We start from the raw sequence: 26,412 nt of genomic DNA, 5'->3' as shown, positions 1-26,412 counted from the left end.
CCAAAATGGCCTCTAACTGTCAAATTCAAATTGAATGATTTGAAAGAATGTTCAACTTGCTTACTAAGAAATTATCTTTTCAAAACTGATTGTCATCACATCAACTATCGTTTTCAGGAATATAAAGAATTCGGAATCGCACGAATTACCCTGTCTTTCAGGAACTAAAAGAACCAGACCATGAAATATTTCTATTATATTGTCCTTGGTTTTTTTTTTCCGAAAATATAATGGACGTATTCAATCGTGTTCATTTTTAGCGACATTTTTCGTTCGGTATTACATTTGGTTCCACATAAATGGTTTTGCGTGGATACTCCAGACGGGAATATAGAACAGTGAAAACCCAAAACGATTTTTGTATTATGTAGATAGATTATTACATAAATATTCATGAAAATTGGGTTTGTACATCGTCTTGTGTGGCTTTCGATGAACGTTTTTGGGTAATTTGACGTTTATGAACTCTATTTTTCTCGGAATTTCCAATGTCGATTCCTCGCAAATTCGGGTTCTCGGCAAACATTAATTTTTGGGCCCACTTGACATTTTCTGAGGAATTGGGAAATTTTTATGGTGTATTTTTGTGTGATAAAAATTAAAGGATAAAAATGGTAAACGTTGTAATGCCAAAAACATTCAAACACCGTTTCTCACGTTAAAGTGTCAAATGAGCACTGTTTTTATTATTGTCAACGTGAAAAGTGCCTCCAAGTGGTTCAAAAGAGCGTGTAAAGAGGTCTCAAATATGAACGTCCCTACGGACTGCAAAAACAGTTTTTTTTGCGATTTCCCAACATTTTCTCTTTTGGCATTTATAGTGCTTACCACTTTTATCCTTCAACTATGGCTAAATAATTCTAAATATGTTATGGCATTTGTTCATTTCACGATTCCTCATAGTATTCACAATTTTACAAACACTATCCAAGAACTCAACAAGATTGAGAAAGTCGGTTGAATCATTTTTGGGCTTTGGGCAAGTGCCCCGTTTGCCTTTGCAAGGAAACGTCACTATACATTTATCTACACACTATCTTAAATTGTCAGCATGATCAAGATTTAATGATTGTTAAACTCAACGTATTTCTCGAGAAAATTCCAAGTTGATGAAGATCTGTCAAAGAAAAATCTTCATTAACTTTATAGTTTTCTTATAAATCTAATTTAAGGTTCACTAATTACATTGAAGGGTTTCTAATCTTTGTAATTACCAATAACACGCTGTATTCTTATGGATACTATCATGATACCTTTAATGTTTCGAACTCAAATAACTAGATATTGTTTCTAGGCCATTACTTGACTCTTCAAGGTCTAAAAGATCATTCTGAAGCTATACGAAACCGCTAAGCACGCGAAATGACTAAAAAATTTTGACAGCCCTAAGGCTTCTCAATTTTTTTTATATACGAGCCTCTTCTAAATAAAATAGCTGGGTAAGAACCGCTTCATCAAATCTTCAAAGGCCTTCGAAACAAATCTGAGAACCATTTAATTTACTTCATCAATGCGAGGAAAGTCTTTTGCGAAAGCAATTAACTAATGTCACATTCACTCCTCACGCACCCTTTCAGGCCATGACGCATAATTTCGATCAAAGTCTTCGACCTTTACAGCACAAACATTATTTATTAATACATCGACTTATGAATGGATGCCTCTAGGAATTTTCTCCAAAAAACTTTCTTTACGTTAAAGAAACTCGTTACAGAGAGATATTATCATTATCATTAGCAATTTAGCTTTCTATCAAACATGTTAGACGCGCTGGAGGCGCGTCATTTCGTAATATATACAGACTAATAAACCTTAATTTATGTTTTCGGGTGAAAATGGTACAAATGCGATTTCTATGCAACACTGTCACCTCGAATATATCAGTGAGTTAACGACTTTTACATACAGAGGTGTCGATAACATACTTGTTGAGAGAAATTTGATCAAAAACTGAACTTGCAGCCTATATATATTACATGTTACAAGATTCGAAGAAATCTACAGAGGTCTAAGTATTAGTTATTTATTTGGCTTTCTAGAGCAAACATTGCAAACAGTGATTTATTACTTGCGTGTTTGGTTTGAGGAATGGAAAACAAAATAAGCAATGACTTCATAATGAGGTAGAGATTGAATAAAATGAGATTATAACAAGATATTGATAGTAAAAAAATGTGCTTCATATTTCATTGTTTTCTAGAAAATTGGCTATATTGTATGCATATGGTTCAGATATAATTTCAAATGCCAAAGAAGAATATGTCAATGCTAAGATTGCCACTGGGTTTTTATATTGCAGCTACTTGGACTAAGAAAGTGAAGCCGAATTGGGGGAATGCTAGCCAAATTCACGAAAACTGCCTGTAATTTGAGAAGAAAAATTTCAGTGACATTTAACATATTTGGAATAACCATATTTCATTGAAGAAAAAATGGCACCGAGTCAACCATCGTCAATTATATTGTCCAACAGTAGTTCAAATTATCATCATTAGCAGTGTAACTGCAATCAAACCAAAATGAAGCTAACGAAAAATGACTAACGGGAGTATAACGGGACGTATAGTAAGAGCATGCGTAGTATATGCATCAATTTACCCATTTGACCATCCAGAGACCTGATATGGGCTCTCTTTTTGTAACAAATTCGATTTTGTTTGCTTTCTAAGGGTACGAACATAGTGCGCACTGGTTTCTGCGAGTTAGCACCGTTGCGAATTGGTTAAAAAACTTGAAATTCAGGTTTTAACCAATTAGAAACGGCATCAACTTGCAGAATCGGAAAACATCGTACACTATGTGTATGTGTTCGTACCCTACATGAAGCGTTTCGTCGTGATTTCACGCAATAGCACCAACGTTAACTAGTCGCTTTTATTAACCATACAAAAAAATCTCCTACTTTAGATAATAATCACAATGGCCTTAACTAGTCTTGTGTTACTCCAATATATATAATTTTTGTAAATATAATGTAATTTTCCTTTGAGATGATTTCAAATTCCTTTGATGAATAAACGAATATTTTTGGTTTGTTCAAACTGATCATGAAGCCACAGTCAAGCATTTTGCTACTGCCAGACACCGTATTGATAACATTCAGTGAGGGCTCGTACCATACATATTATTGCCAAGCTGTAGTGAAATGCTGGTTTGCTTCACTGCGAACAATGGCCATCTAAAGAATTCCTTTCTAGGTGTTTTTAAACGAATTTCACATTGTTCTAATTCGTCCTATCAGTGTTCCTTCTTCGAGTAAATGGGTATTTGTTTATGACAAAGAAAATTCCCTCCATACCTTATTCTATCAATCTAAGTTCAAAATTGTTTTGTTCCTTTTCAAAAATGTACGAAGAAATCAAGTGTAAGGATTTGTAACACTTTCACCTCAAGGCGTTTTCCACGACAAGCGGGCGTCGACTTCTAGAACAATAGAATCTCTGTCTCAACAAAACTCACGGTCGCAACTTCTAACTAGATCAGGTTTGTCGCCATCAAAGGTTACCATCACATTTTCAATCGCTCCAGCCAAGTACGATCAGATTTACGAGTAAAGACAGCGGTGAAACAGACATCGATTGGAATCTCTTCGATTTCCACTACATCAAAAATATATGAAACTCACGTCGTCGATAACTTATTCGGCCTATTCCACACGACAAGTCAATGCCACCAAACTCACAAATAATTCATTCCAATTCCAACAATGAACTCCCCTGTTTGTACTGAAACCGCAGATAAAACTACCGTAAAACGGTCTTTAAAATTCCATGGTGGTAATATATTTCAAAGTATAAAAAGTCCTTTAAATTAAGTTATATTAGAGGTCAGATCCATAGATAGTCATTCAGATCATTATTATTCTCTATCAAGAGGCGTCACGATCATATACACGGACAAAAACCCTGTCACGTCACATTTTCAAACCGTTATGTCTGACCTTGAAAGACAAGAAATGCGATAGTGGAATGACTTTTGTCTGGGAATTTTTATTCGTAAAGAATGTTTCTCGAAAGTTCTGAGCTCCTTCGATTTCTAAAGAGTTTGGTTTAAATGGAATGTCGCATTGATGTTCAGGTTTGAATAAAAATCACTCACTCTCTTCTTTAGACATCGATTTCTTTTATTTAATGATAACATGCCCGTGGAAGTTCATTGCAGAAAAATCTCGATAAGTCGAATGTTCAGCGGCCGACGAAAAACTTCGAGATATCGTTAGTTCGACTTATCGGAAATTCCGATTTAGGAGTGGGAAAAAGAAAGATTTATTAAAATAACAGTGCTATTCACGGTTATCGTATTAGTAAAACATATCAAGCTACTGGAAATGAAGAAATTCGAAAAAATAAGTTATTCTAACTTAATCCAATTTAATTATTGAATGAGAATATTTAGAAATAAACTAGACGTGCATACTCTGTATTATGGAAATGGACGTATACGTGATTCTCGCATAAATCAAATGGAATTATAAATAAAGCGTGAACACAAGATTATTTTCTGTCAAAAAATGTAGTGATTTTTGATTGCCTCCCTTTTTTTTCTCCTTCTTTCGTGAGAGAGTCACTACACTTTTTTCAAGCAGATAAATGAATCTGCTAAATTCTATTGCTAAATGCTGAATTCTATTGTTAAATGGAAAATTCTGTTGCTAAATCCTAAATTACATTGCTAAGTGTTAAAAATTGCATTGCTAAATGCTTTCATTTAAATTTCTCTCTTTCCCGAAAACTTTTACTTAAAGCAGGGGTTTTTAACCTTTTAACCTTTTTCGGTCGCAACCCAAAATGAACAACAAGATTAGCTTCGCGACCCATGGGACTGTTTGTTTTTTGAAATTAGTGAAACCAGTGACGCAATAAGTGAGTGCATTTATAATTGTAAGTGTATTTGTATGACTCGTCTAGAAAGCCGCTGCGAATCGAGTTTGGTCGTGAGCCATAGTCCTTATAGCTCAAGAGTCAGTGGATTAGTACGACCCATCCTTCAAGTCCCTGCGCATGAAGTTTCAGTCATGACCCATAGCTTAAAAGTCCTTAAATGTAAGTAGATTTGTTCGACCCCCTTCGGTAGTCCCTCCCATAGGCGAAGCGAAGATACGGGGGGGGGGGAAGATTCGCACCCCCCCCCCAACGTCAAAGGTGAAGTCGACAGGTCTAATGTATATATGCATATATGAATTTACATCATCATCATCGTGCCCCTCCAGCAATAATGACCGCCCCACCCAGACTTCCAGGTCTATCTCCGCCTATGGTCCCTCCGAATCAGGTTTGGATCGCGATCCATAGCTCAAAAATCCCTGGCTGTAAGTGGATTTGTACGGCCCATATCGGAAGCCTTCACGAACCATGTCCGGATCAGGACCCATTATTCAAGATCCCCCGTCTGTCAGTGGATCTCAACGACTCATCTCGGAAGCCTCTGCGACCCAAGTTTGTTTCACTACCCATAGGTTAAGAACCCCCGACCTAAAGAAGGAAAATTCGAGTTAAGGGAAAATTTTAACACTAAAATACGTATAAAGTTCTGGGGCTATGTGAAAACTTCGACATAAACAGATATTCGAGCCATCTGAATTCGACTTATCGCGAATTGAGTGCATATGATGAATTTTTACTAAATATTTAATAGTCAGGAAAAATAAGTCATTTTACTCGAAACGGAGTTGCGTAAAGACGCGAAAACATGAAATATTATCATGTAAGTGAGTTTCTCTATCTTATGTCAGTTGGAATGTAATCATCAAAATCTAAGAAATGATTTTAAAGTAATACATGGAATGATTGTTTAATTTTGAGTGGCTGGTGCCCCGCGTCCCAAATAATATGTGTGTGATCTTGTTCCTCATTTCTTTCCTCTCTTGTGAACAGTTCATTTTTTTTGGATGGCCATAGGCGCATCCGGCAAGGCATGATGATGTAAATATACATTACAACAGGCCGCAGGCTTCATCTCTTGCTTCTGCTGACCTAGATGAAGAAGTGCCGAACTGGTTCTGAGAGGGCGATGTGCATATGTGCCCACAGCTATTCGTTACTAGAAACCTAAATGTGTTTCGTTCCTGAATTAATTGCTTTTTAACAGAAACTAACTCTACAATCTTCATTCATACTGTTCTTCCGCTGAGGAAATAAAGCGATCGACGACATACAAATTCAAAAAACAGATCATTACCCTAAGAACTGAAATTGGTCCTTTCTATTTCAGTTGCCTGAAAAATTACTAATTGTTTTTTCTGACACAGAAACTCGTGGGAAATTTGGCAAGAATTGTCATTTATCCATGTTGAAGGCGCTACTTATTACGGTACTAACAAGAATAAGCTTTGTTCTCAAACAAAAAATTATTACACGATTAACAAATGTTTCTCAGATCATCAGTATGAATCTAATGTTCAGAAAAGTCACTTGGTTTCGTGAAAAAATCCATAAACTTCCTGAATTGTTTGTGTCTAAACCGAATACATGGAGAACTCGACAGGCATTTCAAACAATATAAGCTCGGTGGGTGCAAAAGTTGAAATTCTAGCAAAAAACCGGATTCAAACTGCATATGACCTTAGAACCTTCTTCACAACATAGTTTGAGGAGTCAGCTTTCGTAGTTAACCCACCTGATACTAGTATTCATGGGCTGATGTGCTCGTTATGGCCTTCTAGATAAACCTACACGAGAGTTAATAAAGCTTTCTACAGGCTCGACCCTTACTGCAAAAAAATTATCAATGTCGCCAACGTCATCGCTTGTATTTACAAGTAAAATCAATTTGCCTGTCCTTTTCAAGGTGTTATTGTGATGTTCTATAATTTTTATTGAAGCTGATAGGTCATGGAAAATGATTAAAATTTGATTCGGAAATTCAATTCAACGAGATGGAAAACCAGGAGCGTAAGCAAGATAGACCTTTGGAAGAAGCACAAAAGTAATCTTCTGACTAATATATATATATATATATATTTATTTATTTATTTATATATATATAAAAGGTATGTAGTATAATACAAACTATACAGGGTGCATAGGTAACAGGACGTATGGCATTTTTACTGGCGAACCAACCATCATAGAGAAGCATACTGTCAATTAGAAAAGTTTCCAAATAACATGTAGTACTCAGATATGTCATTCATGTTGCAAGCGGTTGTATAGCTGTTAAAATAAAAAAGATAACTTTTTACACAGTCCCAGTGAGCCCAAAACCCCAATTAAAAAGTTATTTCTCTGTCTTTCTTGATATGAAGTAAAGAAGTTACACTTTTCTGAGTGCAATATTCACTGAGATATCTAAATTCGAAAAAAGGAGGGAAGTTGGGAAAAAAACAGCATTAAATGCGGGTAAAACGGTTTTTCTGTATTTAATGCTGTTTTCTCTGTTTTTCGAGAAACGTATATATATATATTACATCAGGAACGTCAGGACAACAACTCTGTAATTGGGTTCATGAGCACTGGGTGTCCATATAAAAAGTTGACATTTTTATTTTTATAACTATGCAACCGTTTGCAACATGAATGACATATCTGAGTACCACAAACTATTTGGACACTTTTCCTAATTTCAAGTATGCTCCTAGGATCAATGGATGCTATACGCCCTGTTACCTAAGCACCCTGTATATATACCAATGTGTACTATACATAACTAATGTACAGGAGGGGAGTCCTGTAAGTCCTAAATCCGTCTTTATCTCCTCATCAACAATTCGTCGTAGTGGTATGATTCTAATTCAAAAAATGCTCAAAATGTGCTCAGGAATCACTCTGCGCCAATTTCGTGAGTGAAACTATAATATGTGTCGGGAAAAAAAATCTAAATTTTTATACGGTCTCTCAGTCTTCTAACTTCTAATTAGAAAGTTGCTGCCTCGTCTCTCCTGAAGCCAACAAAAAGCTTCCATGTTTCCAAGTGCAATATTCGCTGAAATATTTTTGAATTCATAAATCAGGGAAAAGATTGAAGAGAACAGCATAAGTTAATGATCAACGCTCCTTTCCCTCATTTATGCTGTCCTTTCATAACTTTTCTCAAATTTTTTAATTCAGATATCTCGGCGAATATTTCACTTATAAAGAGCTTTTTTTTTGTTGCCTCGGGCGAGACAGGGCAACAGCTTTCTAACTGGAAATCAGAGGACAGGGGGAACGTATAAAAATTATTTTTTATTTTATTTTATGACACATTTTCACTCTCGAGCTTGGTAGAGTGTGTACTGAACACATTTTGAGCATTTTTTAATTAGAACCATGCCTCCACGATGAGCGGTTGATCAGATAAAGGCCGAATTAAGACTTACAGAAATCCTGTATACCATATAGAAGATATTTTCTTTCGATATTTTAATTTTTTCACAGAAATATGTAAAAAATTCTAATTTCTGGTCGGCTTCGGGGGTGGGCACGAGCTCCCCCTCCCTTCGTACGCCTCTGTGAAAAAATATTAGAAAAATCTCATTTGGCTAGAAAAGAATACAGATCCCGTAAGATCTCAACGTGGAAATGGAAACCATACGGTAGGTTACGTGAACAAAGATTTCGCAGATTCTCATTACTGTTTCACGAGTTCACCATAAGATGAGCTTCTTTTGTTTTCCTTACAACGCCCACGTTACCAACAACGCGTGTGTTCTATTCTCATTCGTATGGGAAAAAAACACATATTCTAGCGTGTAAAAAAATCTAGAGAAATGCTGATACGAATGAACAATGCAATGGACGTGACCCTCATTGAGGTAGGAATGATGGTTAGTTACCACGAGACCAGTCGTCTTACTATTGTTTTCAATGCGAGTCCTGCGATGGAAACATAATTAGCAGCCGTAATATAATGGTTCGATATAAAACAAATCATCATTAGCATCCATTAATGTTGCATAATCATGTATTAGTGTGACTTAAATGTAATTAATGAATGCTGTAATTTTTGTATAGTTGTACCAAGACGCGTGAGAAAATCTATTCATCGATATGTTGAAAAACATTTCGAAAAATAGGAATCAATCGTCATCCGAGACTTTGTTTTGTCACCTACTTCACTCCAACTGGGTCAAAAAAGACTATTGTAATGTATTGTCCATCAGGAGAAAAAACAATGGATATATACAACAGATACTCTACATTAGCATTTCTATGGCGAAACCATTATTTACTCGTACAACCGCTCGCTGAGGTCAGTAAAAGAAATATTATTTCATATAAAAAATGAAATCGTATATATTAATAATAAATTTGTTTGAAAATGATGGCACAAACGTTCATATCCCACTCATTTCACGTCATGAATGAGGTGACCAAGTATGAACAATTTCATTCTTAAGAGAAATACATGTGCAAAATTGTAGTGCTAGATACCTGGTATAGTGTTCAATATTTTCATGCGTTCTTTTGTTAGATACGCGTACACTATTTTCCAGCATGGCCTCTAATGTGCTCAGGGTTCCTGCTGCCAAATCGCGATAAATTATTTCATTTGGCGAGTAAATGAAAGATCGAATTCACTGAATACGGCTGTAACAAAAGCGTTCATTCCCCCAATGCTACCAAACAGCATATTATTTGCTTAAACTTTTATCCCAATGAACCACAAAGTATTTTGTCTAATGATAGTGGCATAGGCGCTTGTTTCCCCGCTCATTTCATGTCATTGGAATAAGGTCACCAATCTCATGCACACCAATATGCGAAATCACAGTGTTGGGTCTAGATACCGAAGATCGTCTTCAATATTTTCATGCGCTCTTTGTTAGATATGCGTATGCTATTTTCCGGTCCTCGTCTAATCTGCTCAGGGTTCCCGCAGCGAAATCACGATAAATTGTTCTATTTGGTGAGTAAATGAAGGATCGAATTCATTAATAAGCGTCTTTCGTTATCGTCACCGAACATCACGCCAATTTTTACCCAAACTTTTCTCCCAATGGGCTACAAATTATTTTGTCTGAAAGTGACGGCACAAAAGTTCGTATCCCGCTCATTTCCCAGAGTGAGGTGGCCGAATATGACCAATCTCATTCCCACTAAATATGAGAAAGGGTCACAGATAGTCTCATAAGGGTCGTGATAGTCTCAATATTTTCATTAGTTTTTGGTTAGATACATGTAGGCTATTTTCGGCATCGCCTATTCATGTGCGGGATTTTCGCTGACGATCTCTAATGTCAAATCAGGGCAAAATTTGGCGAGTAAATAAAACATCGAATCCACTAAATACTGATTTATTAAGTGTCCATTCGTCACTGGAGCTTGGACGTTTGCGAATTTTGAACAATCGCATTCCTAAACGATGGATCGGCCGTATGGGACCTGACGATTCAGTTGAGCATCACTGGCCTACAAGATCGCCCGACCTCACAGTGTGCGATTTCTTCTTGTGGGGGTTTATAAAAGCTACGTTTATGTGCCTCCCCTTCCAGCTACATTAGCCGAACTGAAGATATGCATAACAGCAGCAGCGGAAGCTGCGTTCGTTTGGGGCGAATTTGACTACCGTATAGACATATGCCGTGCATCCCAAGGTGGACATATTGAGCACCTTTAATTTGGTTTGTAAAAAACTTAGATTAGCCATATAATATATAATTAATCTTAAAAGTGTCTATGTGTTCAATATTTTTCGTAATATACGCATTTTAAATCGGGTGATTCTTTTTGAAACAACCTGTGTTTGGAATTTTAATTCTTTTCTTCAATGTAGTCCTAAATCTTATGAAATCTTTCATTTTCATACGTGATTCTTACGTCAAAAAATTTGGATTTTCATAGTCTCATTACCTTTTTTGGCTTTGGGCTGTAGAATAATTAAAAACTTACCCTTTATTAAAGGTATTTACTATTTGCAATTTTATCGGTAACCATCCTGGTTCAAGTATTAATCGTTCCATGACATCAATTTTTTGTGCTGTTGCATGAACATCAACTGCTAGTTCATTCAACATAGTTATTCACCTTTTCATCGCTCTTTAAATTGGCTTCCAGCTGAATACTCCACCGAAAATCTGCCGTTTTTAAGAGAACAAATGTCACTGGGGCAGAGGTTACCAATTACTGTTGAAGTTTTTCTATGAGTTGTGTTCTGACTTGGCGTTCAAGACGAAGAAGAAAACTTCTTTTGTTGAAAACATTTCATCTTTCTTGCCTAAAAACATTCAACATTTTTGTTTGTTTTTTTAACTCGCATCTTTCTCAAAGTCATTGAAAACATCACAACTGTTGACCTACGTGACATGGCTATGAATTTGTTTTTCTCCAAAAAAGGAACCGAATAACATGATAAATTTCGCACTGGTGGAATTCTTTCCTGCACATTTCGAATGTTCGGGTAGAAGCTCATCTTATGAATCGAGAATTAAGGAGCGCATTGAGCACATTCTTCACATGTTTTTCCTCATAACTATGCGCAGACGTTTGGTATACGCCAGCGTTTCTCAACCCTTCTGAAACCAAGGACCAGTAAAATGTCTGAAACACATAAAATACATATTATGCAGGAATGTGCCGTATTTTGAGTGATTTTCCTGGGTTTTTTTTTTGTTTCTTTTTTGTCGTTCTCACTGTTTTTCCATAGATTTGTCCCGGTTTTTTTCAACGGATCATATTAGATTTGCAATCTTGACTGAAAACTACAAATGAAAATAATTTTATCACTATCAATTATGTTATGATAATAACGCTACAAATATTCATCTGAACATATTTTCTAATTTCTAATCATAATTCTTCATATTTCTAAGTTTTTATCCGTGAACTACATTTTTTTCAATTCATTGCGATTTCCAGTAATTCTTCATTACCCATTAATTCAGTGGTTCTCAACCGGTGCTCCGCGAAGCCCTTAGGGCCCCGTGCGAACTTCCAGGGACTCCGCGGCCACTCAAGGAAAATAAAAATAACCCAGTAAATTTGAAAAAGTAATTATAAATATTTTTTGAATAATAAAAATAAATCAGTAGTTTTGATGAATAAATAAAAAAAAGGCCTATGGGGCTCTGAAATTATATGCCAAAAAGGGCTCAGCGAGTCAAAAAAAATTGAGAACCGCTGCACTAATTGATAAATTTTTAGCAATAACTGGTGATTTCGCCAACTTTGGCAACGTTTTTGGTGAAAATTGCCAATGTTCCATTTTTTTATCATATTTGAGCTCCCATTTCCCGTGTTTTTCTGAATGAAATATGGTCACCCAAGTAAAATAAATAAATGAAACAAATTCCATTGAGAAATAAATCCTTTTTCTACTGAAATTTGCAGCAGCTCTCTTTACTTCTTCCTCCTTCAGCAATTTCGGTAATAATTAGCGAATTCGTCGTAAATTGCGTTTTGCACCTGCACTTATATCCAGTAAGTAATATAATTAAATATAATAATTATAATTATAATTTATTTATAAATTATTAATTATATATAATACACCTGTAAGTTCTAATTTGGCCTTTATCTCATCAACCATTCGAAGTAGAGATATGGTTCCAGTTTATAAAATACTCAAAATGTGTTTAAAAAAATCACCCTGTACCAGTTTTGAGAGTGAAAATACAGTGTATCACAAAATAAAAAAAATCTCAATTTTTGTATAGATACCCTGTTCTAGGTAACTCAGTTGAGAGAGAGAGAAAAGCTGTTGCCTACATTTTTTCTCTTCTGAAGCTAACAAAATAATATTGACCTTTCTAAGTGCAATATTCGCTGAGATATTGTAATTCACAAATCGGTGAAGAACAGCATAAACTAACGGACTTCCCTTCCCTCATTCATGCTGTTCTTTCGCAACTTTACTTCGATTTTCGAATCCAGATATCTCAACGAATATTGCACGTGCGTTAGAAACATGGAATTTTTTGTTGGCCTCAATGAAGTTTTAAATTTTTATTTTGTGATACACTGTATCTTCACTCTTCAAATTGATACAGGTGATTTCTGAACTCATTTTGAGCATTTTTAGACTGAAACCATACCTCTACGAAGAACGGCTGATGAGATAAAGACCGAATTATGACTTACAGGAAACCCTGTATAAAACCATCGAATAAACATTGATGGTTTTATATACCGTGAAATATCATCTAAGCCTTTCCTGTTCCCAATATTAGCATTATGTGGCAAGTTTTTTTGATTGACACATTGGGATATTTTGCTGTGTAAGTTCTTTTTTTATGAGATAGAGCAGCGGTTCCCAACCTTTTCTGACTCGTGGAGCCCTTTTCAGTGTATAATTTCTATGGCGGAGCCCTTTTTAGTATAATTTCTATGGCGGAGCCCTTTTTAGTATATTATTTATATGGCCGTACCCTTTAGGCCTCTTTTTTTTGTTTGTTTATCACATTTATTGATTTATTTTATTATCCTCGAGTGGCCGCGGAGCCCCTGGGAAGTGCACACGGACCCCCAAGGGCTCCGTGGAGCACCGGTTAAGAACCGCTGAGATAGAGGAATCAAATTTTGTTTCAAAACAGAAAGTTCCTAATTTAACCCTTTAAGGGCCGTATTCACCGACATGGTTTAAACTGTAGTCACAATTTTTGGATAAGAGATCAACATAGATTGGTTAAAAACCTGAATTTAACCAATCCGTGTGTGTGTGTATATATATATATAACGAACTACTCCAAGAAACCGGATAAATCACTTCGTTATGATGAAAAATTTCGTTACAAAGGAATTCCAGATTTTTGCATTGTGCCTATGTGAACTTATCTGGAGGATTAGAAAAGTGTTCGTTAAAACGAGATTTTCACTATAACGGTATTCTTTTAAAACGGGATTCAACTGTTATATATATGTAACCCAATTATTATTGGGTGATAATGACCGATTATTAATAATAATAACCCAAAAATTCTCTGAAATCGTACATGTTCTATCAAACTGAGGGGTGATCAACTGTCCCGCATTTTTTATATTTTGGATCCTGGTTTCAAAATCTTTAAGGGCCCCTTTAACATGAGGAAAAGTTAAAATATCATTAAAAATACATCACATATTCACATATTTCACATATTTTTGATTAAATATGCTATCCTATAACCAGTATAAAATTTTACATATCTTTAATACTTAATTTTTTAAAAATTTTCAAAAAAATACATTAAAAATAACTTCCGCGCATGATAAAGTGACATGAAATCAATGTAACAACACAATATTCAAATTAAAATGAAGAAAACGGTTCATTTCATGAAATTAAAAATTTAATTGATTGAATTTCATTGACTCATTGCATTGGTGTACGCAAAGGGGGTGTTCGAGGTTCTAACCACCCACTCCAAGCCAAGATTATGGTGTTATTTTGCAGGAAAAAACGTAAACCTCCCCCCCCCCTTTCATAAGAGAAAAAAAATTGAAGCCTCCCCTCAAGGAAATTCTGCGTACGCCTATGACATTCTTATTTAAAATTTAAATTTTCAAAAATTCTAAATTTTTTGTATAAATCAAATATTTATGTATGGATATCTGTTAGTTCATCAGTCTTTTAGTTCATTTTATGAAGAGAGAGAGTGAACCGTTTTCTTCATTTTAAATTCATTATTGTATGGTTACATTGATGTCATGTCATTTTATCGTGCGCACAAGCTGTTTTTAATGTATTTTTTTGAAAATTTTAAAAAAATTTGTATTAGAGATATGTAAAATTTTATACTGGACGAGAATATTTAATCAAACATATGGGAAAAACATTTCTGATAAATCAATGGTTAAATAGTATTTTTAATTATATTTTAACTTTTCCCCATGTTAAAGGGTATGTGACCCGTTAATGTAAAATATATAAGTAGTATATTACAAACATTAAATATTGAGTCGATACTTTTACACAAAACCCGTTAGATGAAGCGATTACTAACTAAAACCGTAATGCAATAGTTCTCAAACTTTTGTCACCCGTGGCTCCCTTACCCAATTCATGGCTTATATTTGCGGCTGCCCAGAATATAGTTTGGTAGATATTTTCACTTACTAAAGAACAGCTTCAAATAGGCACACAAATCAATATCGACAGCTCGCCTCGACGCCCATAGGAGCCACGACGCGCACTTTAAGAAGCTTAATGGTATTACATGAAATTAGTTTCCAGATACGTGTGGCTGAGATAAACAACCACGGGTTGTCGACTTTAATGTAATTAGGACAACTGTATTTTGCATTTATCGACTTCAATTTGTGCTTTTACAAAAATAAAAAATACTGCTCAACAAAAACATTCATGTTATCAAGGAAATTTTAACAGTTTCAGGGTATATTGGGGCTGCTGATTTCAAAACTGTGGTGGTTTGTGCCGAATTGACTCTAGTTTTTTAGATAGTGCATACTCCCAACATTTCAATATAGTCTTCGGCCATAAATTTTTACTTTCAATTCTTTATTTTATTTTATTTTGTTCACTATTTTCATTTATATCATGATCAGACATCTCAGTGGTCTTTATTTATTGATATCAAGTATTGATTTATACTTCGCACACTTCGAATGTGGTTTGTCTGCTGCTTCTGCCATTAAAATTCATTTCTCTCTTTCTCAAAAACTATAGCCGATCCGACAAAACCAATGCCAGATTCGGAATCAGCGCCCCACAATCGTTGAAAAATCTTTGAGAACAAAATCAGTGTTGAAAAGTGTAATAAACCTTTTTATTTGATTTTGGAAAAAAAATTATGTAACATGAGCATTCTCTGATTAGAGAACGCTTCATTTAGCCCAATCAATGGGTTATGCCAAGCTAAATACAGTCACATCCATCGTGACGGTAGGAAAGACATGGGTGGAACATTAAACATTTGCGCCAAAGATTCCAGAGTTTAAGGATGCGTAGCTAAAATGTAATCTAAAAGAAGTTAACGCAGCAAATATTTTTCCTATTTTTCCCAGCTACGCATACAGTTTCCTGTAAGAGGGATAGTAATGATACCTTGGCATAAATTTTGGTAATTTTTTTTTTCACCAGAGGTAACTGCTATTACGTATGAATTTTCTAGTTAAAGCTGGGGGCAGAGAAAAATTACAGCTCTCAGAGGAAAAAGCGGATTCTATATCGAGTGAACAATATAATTACATGAAATATTCATGTAAGTTCTTCTTGCTCTGGAGAACCCGAAGTGAAATAAATCTCTTTAGAGGGCCTTCAGAATTTATGTACATCACAAATGAACTAGATTATAAAGTGCATGCAGGTGATTTCTTATCAAGCTGATTTCTTACTTTCAAATAAAATTTTGGATTCGTGATCACAAAAACATGTTTTTCCCCAATCTTTTCCGATTTTTTAATCCTCAATCTCTTTATTTTTGAATGTATTTTTTAAGCTATTGATGTGTCTTTTTATCGCATTAAAATAAGCATTTTGTCATAATGAAGAAAAATTAAAATCAACTGAGATGTCCATCTTGGTTTTTGTCATAATCGGTTTATTTTGAGTGTTTTTACATGGTGGTGGCTGATTAAAAACTGAATTTTAGAGAGAAACTTGATGTTTATTATTTAAAAAAATGAATGAAATGTTCAAAATTTTAGAAATATTTATGAAGTCTTCTGTGGAAATGTGATTTATTCGGTTTTAAATCTCAAAATTTCTGTCTAGAGATGGTGATCGGAGTGAATGACCCATTGGGGATGGCGATGTCTTTATGTTCAAAAATCCTAGGAGACTCTGAATTGGCCACTCGAAACATAAGAGAGATTTTAAAAATTTGTGCAATTCACAAATATTTCATCGGAGAAAGACTGCTAGGTACGATATTGACTGTGTAGAATGCTTCTGAAACGCAAAAAAAGGACCCATTTTTCTTTGGTCACAAAAAATTTATCCCATGATTTAATTTGGAATGTTTTATTACATCCACCATACTAACCTGGCATCGTACAATCTAAAAATTTCGATATATCTTTCTCCCTTCAAAAAGCTTTTAAATTTAAAATCATTCCCGATTAATGCTGTCAGAAGCCACATAGATGACATTTCAACTTTTGAGTCATATAAATCTATCGGATTTTTTTAAATTTCTCGAAAAATAGCGTAAATTTTTGCGAAAAAAATCGAAAAATATACTTAAAATTTCAAACTTTTCCCTTTGAAAACAAGCAGAAACGCTGGAAGCTTTTGGACAAACTTTACACAACCCAATTAACCCTCTAGGTCCCGTGTATATTTGAATTAACATGGCAAATACATAGTCAAAAAAAAACCCATTATACCAACTTCTTTTCTCTTTTTTTTTTGGTATTCTAGAAAGCACGTCTTTTAATGTCATTTCAGTACCCAAACTACGGCTATACAAATACAAATACAATGCCACAACAGGCAAAATGACCAACGAGGTGGCTGAGAAAAAGATGCCCATAAAATGGAGGATGCCATTAAATAGAATACTTTTTTTTCAGAAAGAGTTATTTCCTTTTCGGCGTTATTTTTTGAGAGTTGCCGAAATTTTACCTGTTCAAAGATTTATATAACCTCACCAAAAATTGAGGGAATTGAAAATAAAATTCAAGGTAAAAACTATTCAACTTTGCTAAGCAAGGTTTTACCTGCTTATAGATAACATTAAAATCAAGCCAAACTATATATTTTATCCTTAATTCACTATTTCAGCTAATTAAAAAATTCACTATTTCAGCTAATTAAAAAATTCACTCTACTTAATTAAATTGCTGTTTGTCGATGTATTTTTCGAATTAGATATATTCTAAAATCATTAATTAACATCCGTTTTTGAAAACAATGTTTGAAAACAAGTAAATAAATATATACTAGGCCTATTCGTAACATTAAACAAATGTCAAATATCAGTTGACCAATAAAAGTTATGAAATATATCTTTTGTGTGTGTTGGTCATTTGGACTGGTGACAGTTATCTTCAAATCAAACCAGTTTCGTTGCGTCATTCATTCTTCTGTTCTTTCTCCTCTTTTGAATCAATTCAAAAAGCTGTAGATCAAGATAATTTCATTCTTTTATTGAACTTGATTCTACCAAAGTTACTTACATGCGTCCTCCAGGATTATTGGCTCGTATTATGCATTTTTATTGGCACAAGGACCTTCGAGTATTATGCTACGCCACCTGTGCATATAATTTTCGCAAAGATAACAACCAGTCTCTATCATTTCATTCCTCGCTTACTAAACTAGTTTCACCATTTAAAATACGATTTTGCAGTTCTTTCAATTAAAAACTGAGACTTCTTGAATTCAAAATATTAAAAGTACACTTTTTAATTTTAAAATTTAGAAAATTCTAATGAACGTGTCGCAAATTGAGATTCGTTAATTTCCTGAACACGTTGGTAGGTTTATCGAGATCTACCGTATTTTAACGTCTATAAGGAACACCCGGATTTTTTCGACTTAAAATTTTGGAAAAAAGTTGAAAAAATATGTACATAATACTAAACTAACCGTGTATAAGAAACCCCCACTATTTTTGGCCAAAATAATTCCAAATAATTTTCGTTATTTAGTTAATGGAAACCTTCAACTAAAACTGGTTTTTTCATGTTATTGACTTTTAACAATAACGCCCTTTCCGATTTTTGCATGCAAAAATTATCAAGTGAGGTCCAAAAAAAGATTACGATCAACTAGTTTTCCATGTTTAAGATTTATGATTTAAGTTAAGATTCCGTGTGAACATTTTATAGTTCAAGTTTTATATCAAAATCAACGTCATTTATATTATTTATATTACTTGAGAAACCGAAACTAATTTTTTCTAAATCTATTGTACATATTTACTTTTTTTTCAATTGATAACAAAAAAAAAATTTTATTGCATTTTTGGCATTTTTAGACTGTGAAGATGGTAATATGAAGTCAGTAAAAGATATTCTTCATCAAAAATAACTTTTTAAGTGCTCTTTTTGCTTTGGCAAATTTGATCAGAATTTTTTCCTTCATTTTTTTAACTGTATATTTTTTAAGACTAATTTACACATTAACTGCTAGTTTATATGTAAATTAAATACCAATTCAGTAAAAAGACTGAAAAATCTGCATAAAAAAACTGGGGTAAAATTCGTCTCTTATTAAACCACGAGTAAATCATAAACTTACTTTTCAATAGTTAAAAGCAATTTAAAATATAAAAAAGTTTAATTTTAATACCATTATCATTATAACCATATAAACCAAATTTATCGAAAATTATCGCGCGAAATATGAAAATATGTTATACACTGTAGAAAACGAAACCAAAATTTTTATATGGTATTCTATAGTGTAGTAAATTCTTAGTATATTAGTAGTATATATCATTCAATAAAAGCTGAAAATCAAAATTAATCAGTTATTGAATTATAATTTAATCCAAATAGTAATTGGTAGTGTTATTACACAATTGGTAGTTAGATACAATTATTTTTAATCATTAAACCTCTATAGTTCATCCTCATAAAAATGCATTGAAATTTTTTTAACAAATTAACGGATGTAAATGGTTGCTGTTAGCATATTTTCAATCGAAACAATACATCAATACAGCAATTTTATTAATTAGAGTGTATTTTTTGATTAACTAAAATGGTCAAATAATGGCGAAATAAACTGTTTGCCTCTCTCTCTCGATTTTAGAAATCTCTGAACACGTAAAATTTCAGTAGCTTTCAAAAAATGACGCCAACTAGGAGTCAACTCTTTCTAGATAGAAAAAGTATGATACTTGTATATATATATATATATATAGCCAATATTTTTTTTGTAATTGCATTTTTAATTGGGTTGCTGTATTTTAGAAATATATGACATCCATATTTGTTATGGGCATCTTTTTCTCAGCCACCTCGTTAGGCATTTTGCCTGTTGTGGCCTTGTATATGTATTTTGTATTGGAATGACACTAAAAGATGGACTGCCTAAAACAACGAAAAAAATTGAGAAAAAAAAAGAGGTATAATGGGTTTTTTGACCATTCATTTACCGTGCATATCAAAATATACACCGGGACACGGAGAGTTGACCTAGTATTTGCCTGTTGTGGCCTTGTATTTGTATTAAAAATATACTGAGGACACCACCAATTTACATCCGTTTTTGTAGAAAAAAAAAATTTCAGTTCGTTTTCACGGGGGGTGGACCATAAAGGGCTTTATTTTTACATGAGAAATAAACTGAATTATACTGGTTATTTTCAATAAAAAATTCATAAATCACCGTTAGGAAAATATTATTTTGAAACAGCAAGAGAAACGAAAATATAGCCATAATAATTAGTCCATGTCGAACTTACCGGACTGTGCACATAGTAATCCTATAAAGAGTCCCCAGAGTGTCTTATAAAAGAATCCAGAACCTGTTGGCATTGGCTTCTTAATTGCCATGTCATATCAGATAACTCTCACACATCCATGAACACCGAAACATCCAAATATGCAAATTCTTCAAGTAATCACGTAAACGACAACCACACTTCTTTCAAAACCATGATGTATATAGCAGCTAGTCGAAATTAAATTTACTTTTTTGAACAAAAAAAAAAACCAAACTATATAATTAACTACACAGTGTGTAATTCTCGGATTAAAGGGATGCAGCAGATGATTTATTTTTTTTTTTTAGTGGAAAAAAATTTCTTTCCGTCCCGTTAGTTGTTTCACTTCTCACACATTATTATGATCATAGCTTCGCGAAATGATGGAAAAAGATGTTGTTTGGCCCACCTGGGGATCACTTCAAGCTGAATGTGGGTTCGGACTGGTCTGCTTCTGGTCGCAGAAGAAGTTAAAGACACTTGATTGGTGAGAACCGGTTTCGACGTCACTGCATTCAGGTTGAGTGGCTTTGGTTTGAAAAAAAAAAATGGTTTTTTTTTTTAAAAAATGAAAAAAAAAATCCAAAATAAATAAATAAGTGAGACAGATTAACGGGTTATTGAGTGGTCGTGGGCTAGTTTTGTTTTAAAATGGCTCGAAGAAACTTAATTTATTTGCTATGTGGCTCGGATATATCAAAAAACAAACTATATTTTCCGGAAGCTACACGTTCACCGGTTCGGGATTTTAGTTTTTTTTTCCTTCTGTATCCTCAAATTATTTGAGAATTTTATTATAAAATAACAAAGTGGATTTAAAAAAAAAAAAAAAAAAATTATTGTGTGTGATGCCGAAAAAACAACATACAGTTGAATTTGGTTTTAAGTCACCCTTTCTCAGGCCTGGATTACACTATAAAAGTTTTGTAAAAGCTCTTTGATAAAATTCAACCAATAAGATCACCGGTTGCATTTGCTCGAATGTAACCGATGCGTTTATTGGTTAAATTTTTCCAGTTTTATAAGAGATATTTTATCAAAATTTAATATTGTAATACCGGCTTTAGGCCAAGATTACACTATAAAGGTTTGATACAAGATCTTTTTCAAAACTTGAAAAAAACAACCAATAAGCTTATCGAATGTAACCAATATATAATATGAAGATTTAAAAGTAGTTTTGAATGAAAGACTAACCTAAAAACTGATTGATTTTCTAGAAAAGTTTGCAAAGAACAGACATAAACGACCGAAAGAAGCGTGTCCCATTAGTTTATGCTGTTCTTTCCCAATTTTTCTCCGATTTTTCAATTCAAAAAAATATCTCAGCGAATATTACACTTACAAACGTGGAATTATTTTGTTTGCCTCAGGAGAGACAGAACAACAACTTTCTAATTGGGTCTTTGAGGACAGGGTGTCCGTATAAAAAGTTAATTCCGTATATTTTAATAACTATGCAACCCTTTGCAACATGAATGACGTATCTGAGTTCTACGCGTTGTTTGAATATTTTTTCTAATTGGAAGTATGTCTTTGGGATCAAAGTTTCCTCAGTAAAATGCGACAAGGGAGAGAATCACCGTATATATATATATTCTATTTTCATTTATTACACTACAAATTCAACAGGAATTCGATGTTGGGTCCCGCTTAAAATGTGTCCTGGCTGTCGGAGAGTACCACAAATCTGTCTAGGGACGTGAGACTCATATTTTCGGTGTGTCTTAGGGGACGTTCAAGTATTACGTCACCAAATTTTTAGCCAATTTTACCCTGTCAGGAAAACTCAGACACCCCCCCCCCTTCTCCCCTTGTCAGCAAAATTTCGTCAGCTCTGCCCCAACCTCCTAACGCATATTGGGATCAGAAACGTGCGTGGGAGAGAGCATGGGGGGGAGGGGCTAATTTATTTTTTCGATGAAAAAAATATTTTTTAAAAATTAATAAATCGGAAGAAATAAAATTTATATGTTACTGTAATCAGTTTCTGCTAATTCCAATGCTATTCGAAGGCTAAGAACTAAGAATGTCTTTTTAAGAAATTCATTGCGACCCACCCTTTAAGCTATATATGCTAAACCCATGGCCGCGAATCAGATGGTGCACCTGATGGTCCTGAGGGTTATCTGATGTGGCCCACTATCTCAAACCAAATTTTGTAAAAATGAACTAAGTGGTACATTTAAAGATCGCGTGAGACCCGTGGCACAATTCCAGAGCATTTAAGCGACCCGTGACACATTTTCGGATTACTTAAGCGACCCATGACACATGTTCCTGAGCACTTAAGTGGTCCTTGGCACATTTAGAAATCCCTTGAGTGATATGTGACACAGTTTTATAGCACTTAAGCACTTCCCCCCCCCCCACCCACCCACTGCAGTTTTACATCACTCAAATTACCAGCAGCACATTCACAGATTGCATAAGTGATCCGCGGCATAATTATGGATCACTTGAGTGACGCGTGACACACTCCCAGAGCACTTTAGCGGCCCGCGGCACATTTCTAGATCAGTTGAAGGAACTTATGAAACATTTAGAGATCACTAAAGTGGCTCTCTAGGGGACTTATCAGTAGGGAGAATGTTAGTTCAGATGCCCACGAACTAGGGAAAGGTTTTTCTTGTTTTTAGCACACCGAGTAATATGTGATTAAGAATAATTTTTATAAAGGGTGGTTGATGACGTAAGCATCATCCAAACCCCCCCCTCCCTCCCTCTTGTCATTAAAAGTCAGCAAACCCGAAACACCCTCCCTCCTATCGATGCTGACGTAATACTTGAATGACCCCTTATCAGTAAATTGATAGTACTGTATTTCAACATAAACATTTGTGCTTATCGGTGAAACTTGAATTTAAATATATTTTAATTAGAGAGCTGGTTAGATTCAATTGTTGATTATATATACAGTTGAAAATTTTAGTTGAGTTAATCGACTCTATCAATCCGATTAAAAAAATTTCATTAAAAGTTTATAAACTAACTTGATTTATTTCACGAAATCGAGATTTAGATGCCTTGAATTCTCTTTTTCATATACATAACATTTGAGGTAAGCAACCATATTTGAAAATATTTGAATTATTTTGGGAAGTGCTTTCGAAATCAGTGAATAACTTAAAATAACTGATTTTTTCATTAAAAAAAACGATAATATCCAAGTTCAGGAATTCCATTATTTGGCAAATATGTTCATCATATTCAATTGCTTTAAGCGAAAAAAAGGCTTTAATTTCTCAATTTATTCTTATATTTATTTACATCTAGCGAATAGTGCGTGAAATGAATAAAATATATTTTTATGACATCGATTGATATTATATTGTTACCAATAATGAACCCCGTTGACGGCACAATGGTGGTCGGCTGAAGTGTGCTCGGTCAAAAGTTGTAGTTACCAGTAATACGTTTGTTAACCAATGGTTAACATTTGGGAATACTTGATCAAAATTCGATCAATCAATTAAAAATTTTGATTAACCAGTTAAAATTTTTAATCAATTGAAAGCCCTAACTTCGATCCTATTTTACGGCTGAACCCTTTGCACTAGCAAAGTAAAGCCCTTTATACTTAGATAGCACAACACGTCTTCGGAACTGTATTCTTTGTATTTAACTGAGTGTTAAGGGTCCGGATCCCAGTATAAATATTTGCAGCTTGTTTGGGTGTATTAAAAAGAAATTAATCCTTTAAGAGCCATTGACGAGATATCTCGCCTCCTTAAAAGCCTCTCAAATTTTAGCATTAACAAGCCCAGATATTTTATGAAGGTGATTTCTCAACGGAACACTGTCTCCTATGCCCTTTTGTTTGCATCTGCCGAAAATCAGAAGAAAGCCTACTTCAATTAAAAAGATATGACATTCTGAAGGTTGTGTGTGTTTATTGATTCTTGCTGTGCCGCTTAAAGGGTTAAAAAATGTCAAAAGTAATCTATGTGCTCTCTAGGAATTTTGTCATTCTTCCTGTGTGCAACTGATTAAAAACTGAACAATGTCGATATTACATGCAACGAATCTTTTTGTCATAGTATTAAATTCTAAAGGTAAAAAATAATCTCGTCAATGCATCTCGAGTTTAAATACTACGAATTTCTTGAAACGAAGTCTAAAAAACGAAAGAGCAAAAATGTCGAAAAGGTCCATCAAAAACGAGCTTCAATAATTATTCTCTATGGAAATCGTTCGAAATCGCCGCTTACTGATGATATAACCGATACCGTTATAACCGAGTCAGATTGTATTTCAAGTTTCCAGAACAAAAGGGTGCACTTACCATATGAAAAATATTTTTGCAACAATTATAAAGGACCCAAATCAGCGCAAACAAAGCCAAAGCGCAGAAAAATGAATGTTTAAACATAAACAGCCATCTTTTAGAAAATAGATAATGTTTTTCGAAATGACTCAGTATTAAAGCACTATTAACCTACTTTCAAACGTTTCTTCAAATTTCGAAGATTGTTATTTTCTTTAGTACGCATCTTTATCATTTGAATATTTTTCTGAAATTTTATGGAATTTTTCACGTTAAGCAAAAATCATTCAATCAATGGATTTCCATGGCCATTGATGCCATTGATTTAATAAAATGATCAATCGAAATGATTTCCGTATTTCTCATCAGTTGCTTATCAACTAGGAATTTGTAACTTGCCAGTGAATTTCTGTTCTCAGTTTTCCTACAAGACCAGAATCCATATAAGAACAAAATGAAAGTGTCTTTTTCAGCTCTCATTTATTTTTATGTGATTCAATGCATAAAAGCGAGAAAGAAGATGCAAAACCTGCTCGTATACGACATTCTACTTTGATGACAAGGTTACATCAAGGTGAGATAAGAGCTTATTGTCGACATATCTCCTCATTTGAAAATTGTAAAAAAACATTAGTTTCATACACAATTCAAAGTGCCACCATATCAAATGTTCCGGTCTTCGATTGGTGCACTAAAAATCATCGGCATGTTGTTAGCAACATGCTGTAGTGTGTAGTGTATTCACCAATTGATACTGATAATCCTGTCAGAATGCACATGCGCTATATACCTACATCAATTTAAAGCTGAAAGTTGTACAATCAATAGACCTTTCTTTCTTTCAAATCGAGCGCAACTTTCGTCTATCGCCATGGGCAATTTACTACCGAATGAGGCAATCAATAGACCATTTCATACCGTGCACCGCCCAAGTTCTATCGACTATGTCAATTTTAGCCGGACCATGGACCTTTGATCTATGCAGGTCACTTGAAAATCTTCGACTTTTACATGAAAGGCCTGAAAGGAAGTCAAAAGTTGTGGAATGGCATCTAATTTTCATGTACAAAATTATTGGTCTCTACTTTTTCAAGGATGATGTGACACCGGACGTACAGCAATTGAGAATGTGAATGCCTATCGCTAAGAAGGGATGTTGCCGAATGTCCTTCTTCTAGAATTGAGGACAATACAGATGGTGGATATCATCTGGTTCTAGCAAGACAAATCCACCAAATTCTTCCAAATCATCCGATTTCTTGCTTTGGCGATTGACTTGCCCATCTCACTTATTGGATTTAACACAGCACCAGACTTCTTCTGATGTTACTAGAAGTAAAAAGTCTGCATATCATTTGCAGATGATTATTCAATTGAAGACTGCCATCAGAGCTGTCAAATACGCGCTATTACGTAGGAATGTTGAGACGCATCATCAACTTTCCCGAGGCACCTCAGAAAAATGCCGAGAAGAGCCATTGAAAAACGTTATTTTCAAGATGCACTGATGTTAGTATTGTCAACATTACGCATTGTATGAATTGTAAAAAGGGTGCTTTTAATTTATAGCCATATGACGTTACTATGTGCTCTCACCTCCTCTCCGTTTTGATTTGAAGTTAGTAGATACGCCGTATGATACGCGGCATATATATAAATATTTGCTAGTTGATATTTTTTTTTTTTTTTTTTTTTTGTCACTCACGCTATGTCTGTCGGGGCCAGGTGCATTGCTGCTATGAGATACAGTAGAACTTCGAATAACTTATAATATTCGAGTCTTAACCTCAAGTAATAACTTGACATGCGGGTAACTCGACATTTAATATTCTCATAGTTTACATAACACTAAATTCAATAGTGAGAAACCTCTTTAACTCGACACAAGACAGCGACACAAGCTAACACGAGTGAA

General features: G+C 34.3%; 1 protein-coding gene across 1 annotated transcript in view; it reads right to left on the bottom strand.

Moving 5' to 3' along the window:
* The window catches only part of LOC149072174 (uncharacterized), a 99,829-nt gene extending 79,168 nt beyond the window's left edge, over positions 1-20,661 (bottom strand). Inside the window, exon 1 of the mRNA XM_089247146.1 lies at positions 20,210-20,661. Coding sequence (XP_089103272.1) covers positions 20,210-20,300 — 91 coding nt within the window. The 5' untranslated portion in view covers positions 20,301-20,661. The remainder of the gene's footprint in view (positions 1-20,209) is intronic.
* Between the last annotated feature and the right edge of the window lie 5,751 nt (positions 20,662-26,412).

Source organism: Pholcus phalangioides, unplaced genomic scaffold (genome assembly GCF_987345545.1).
Source record: "Pholcus phalangioides strain wild (caught in Gottingen) unplaced genomic scaffold, Ppha-v1.0 ptg000017l_1, whole genome shotgun sequence".
NCBI lineage: Eukaryota > Metazoa > Arthropoda > Arachnida > Araneae > Pholcidae > Pholcus > Pholcus phalangioides.
The sequence above is the reverse complement of the archived record's forward strand: the minus strand, read 5'-3'. Positions and strand labels throughout refer to the sequence as shown.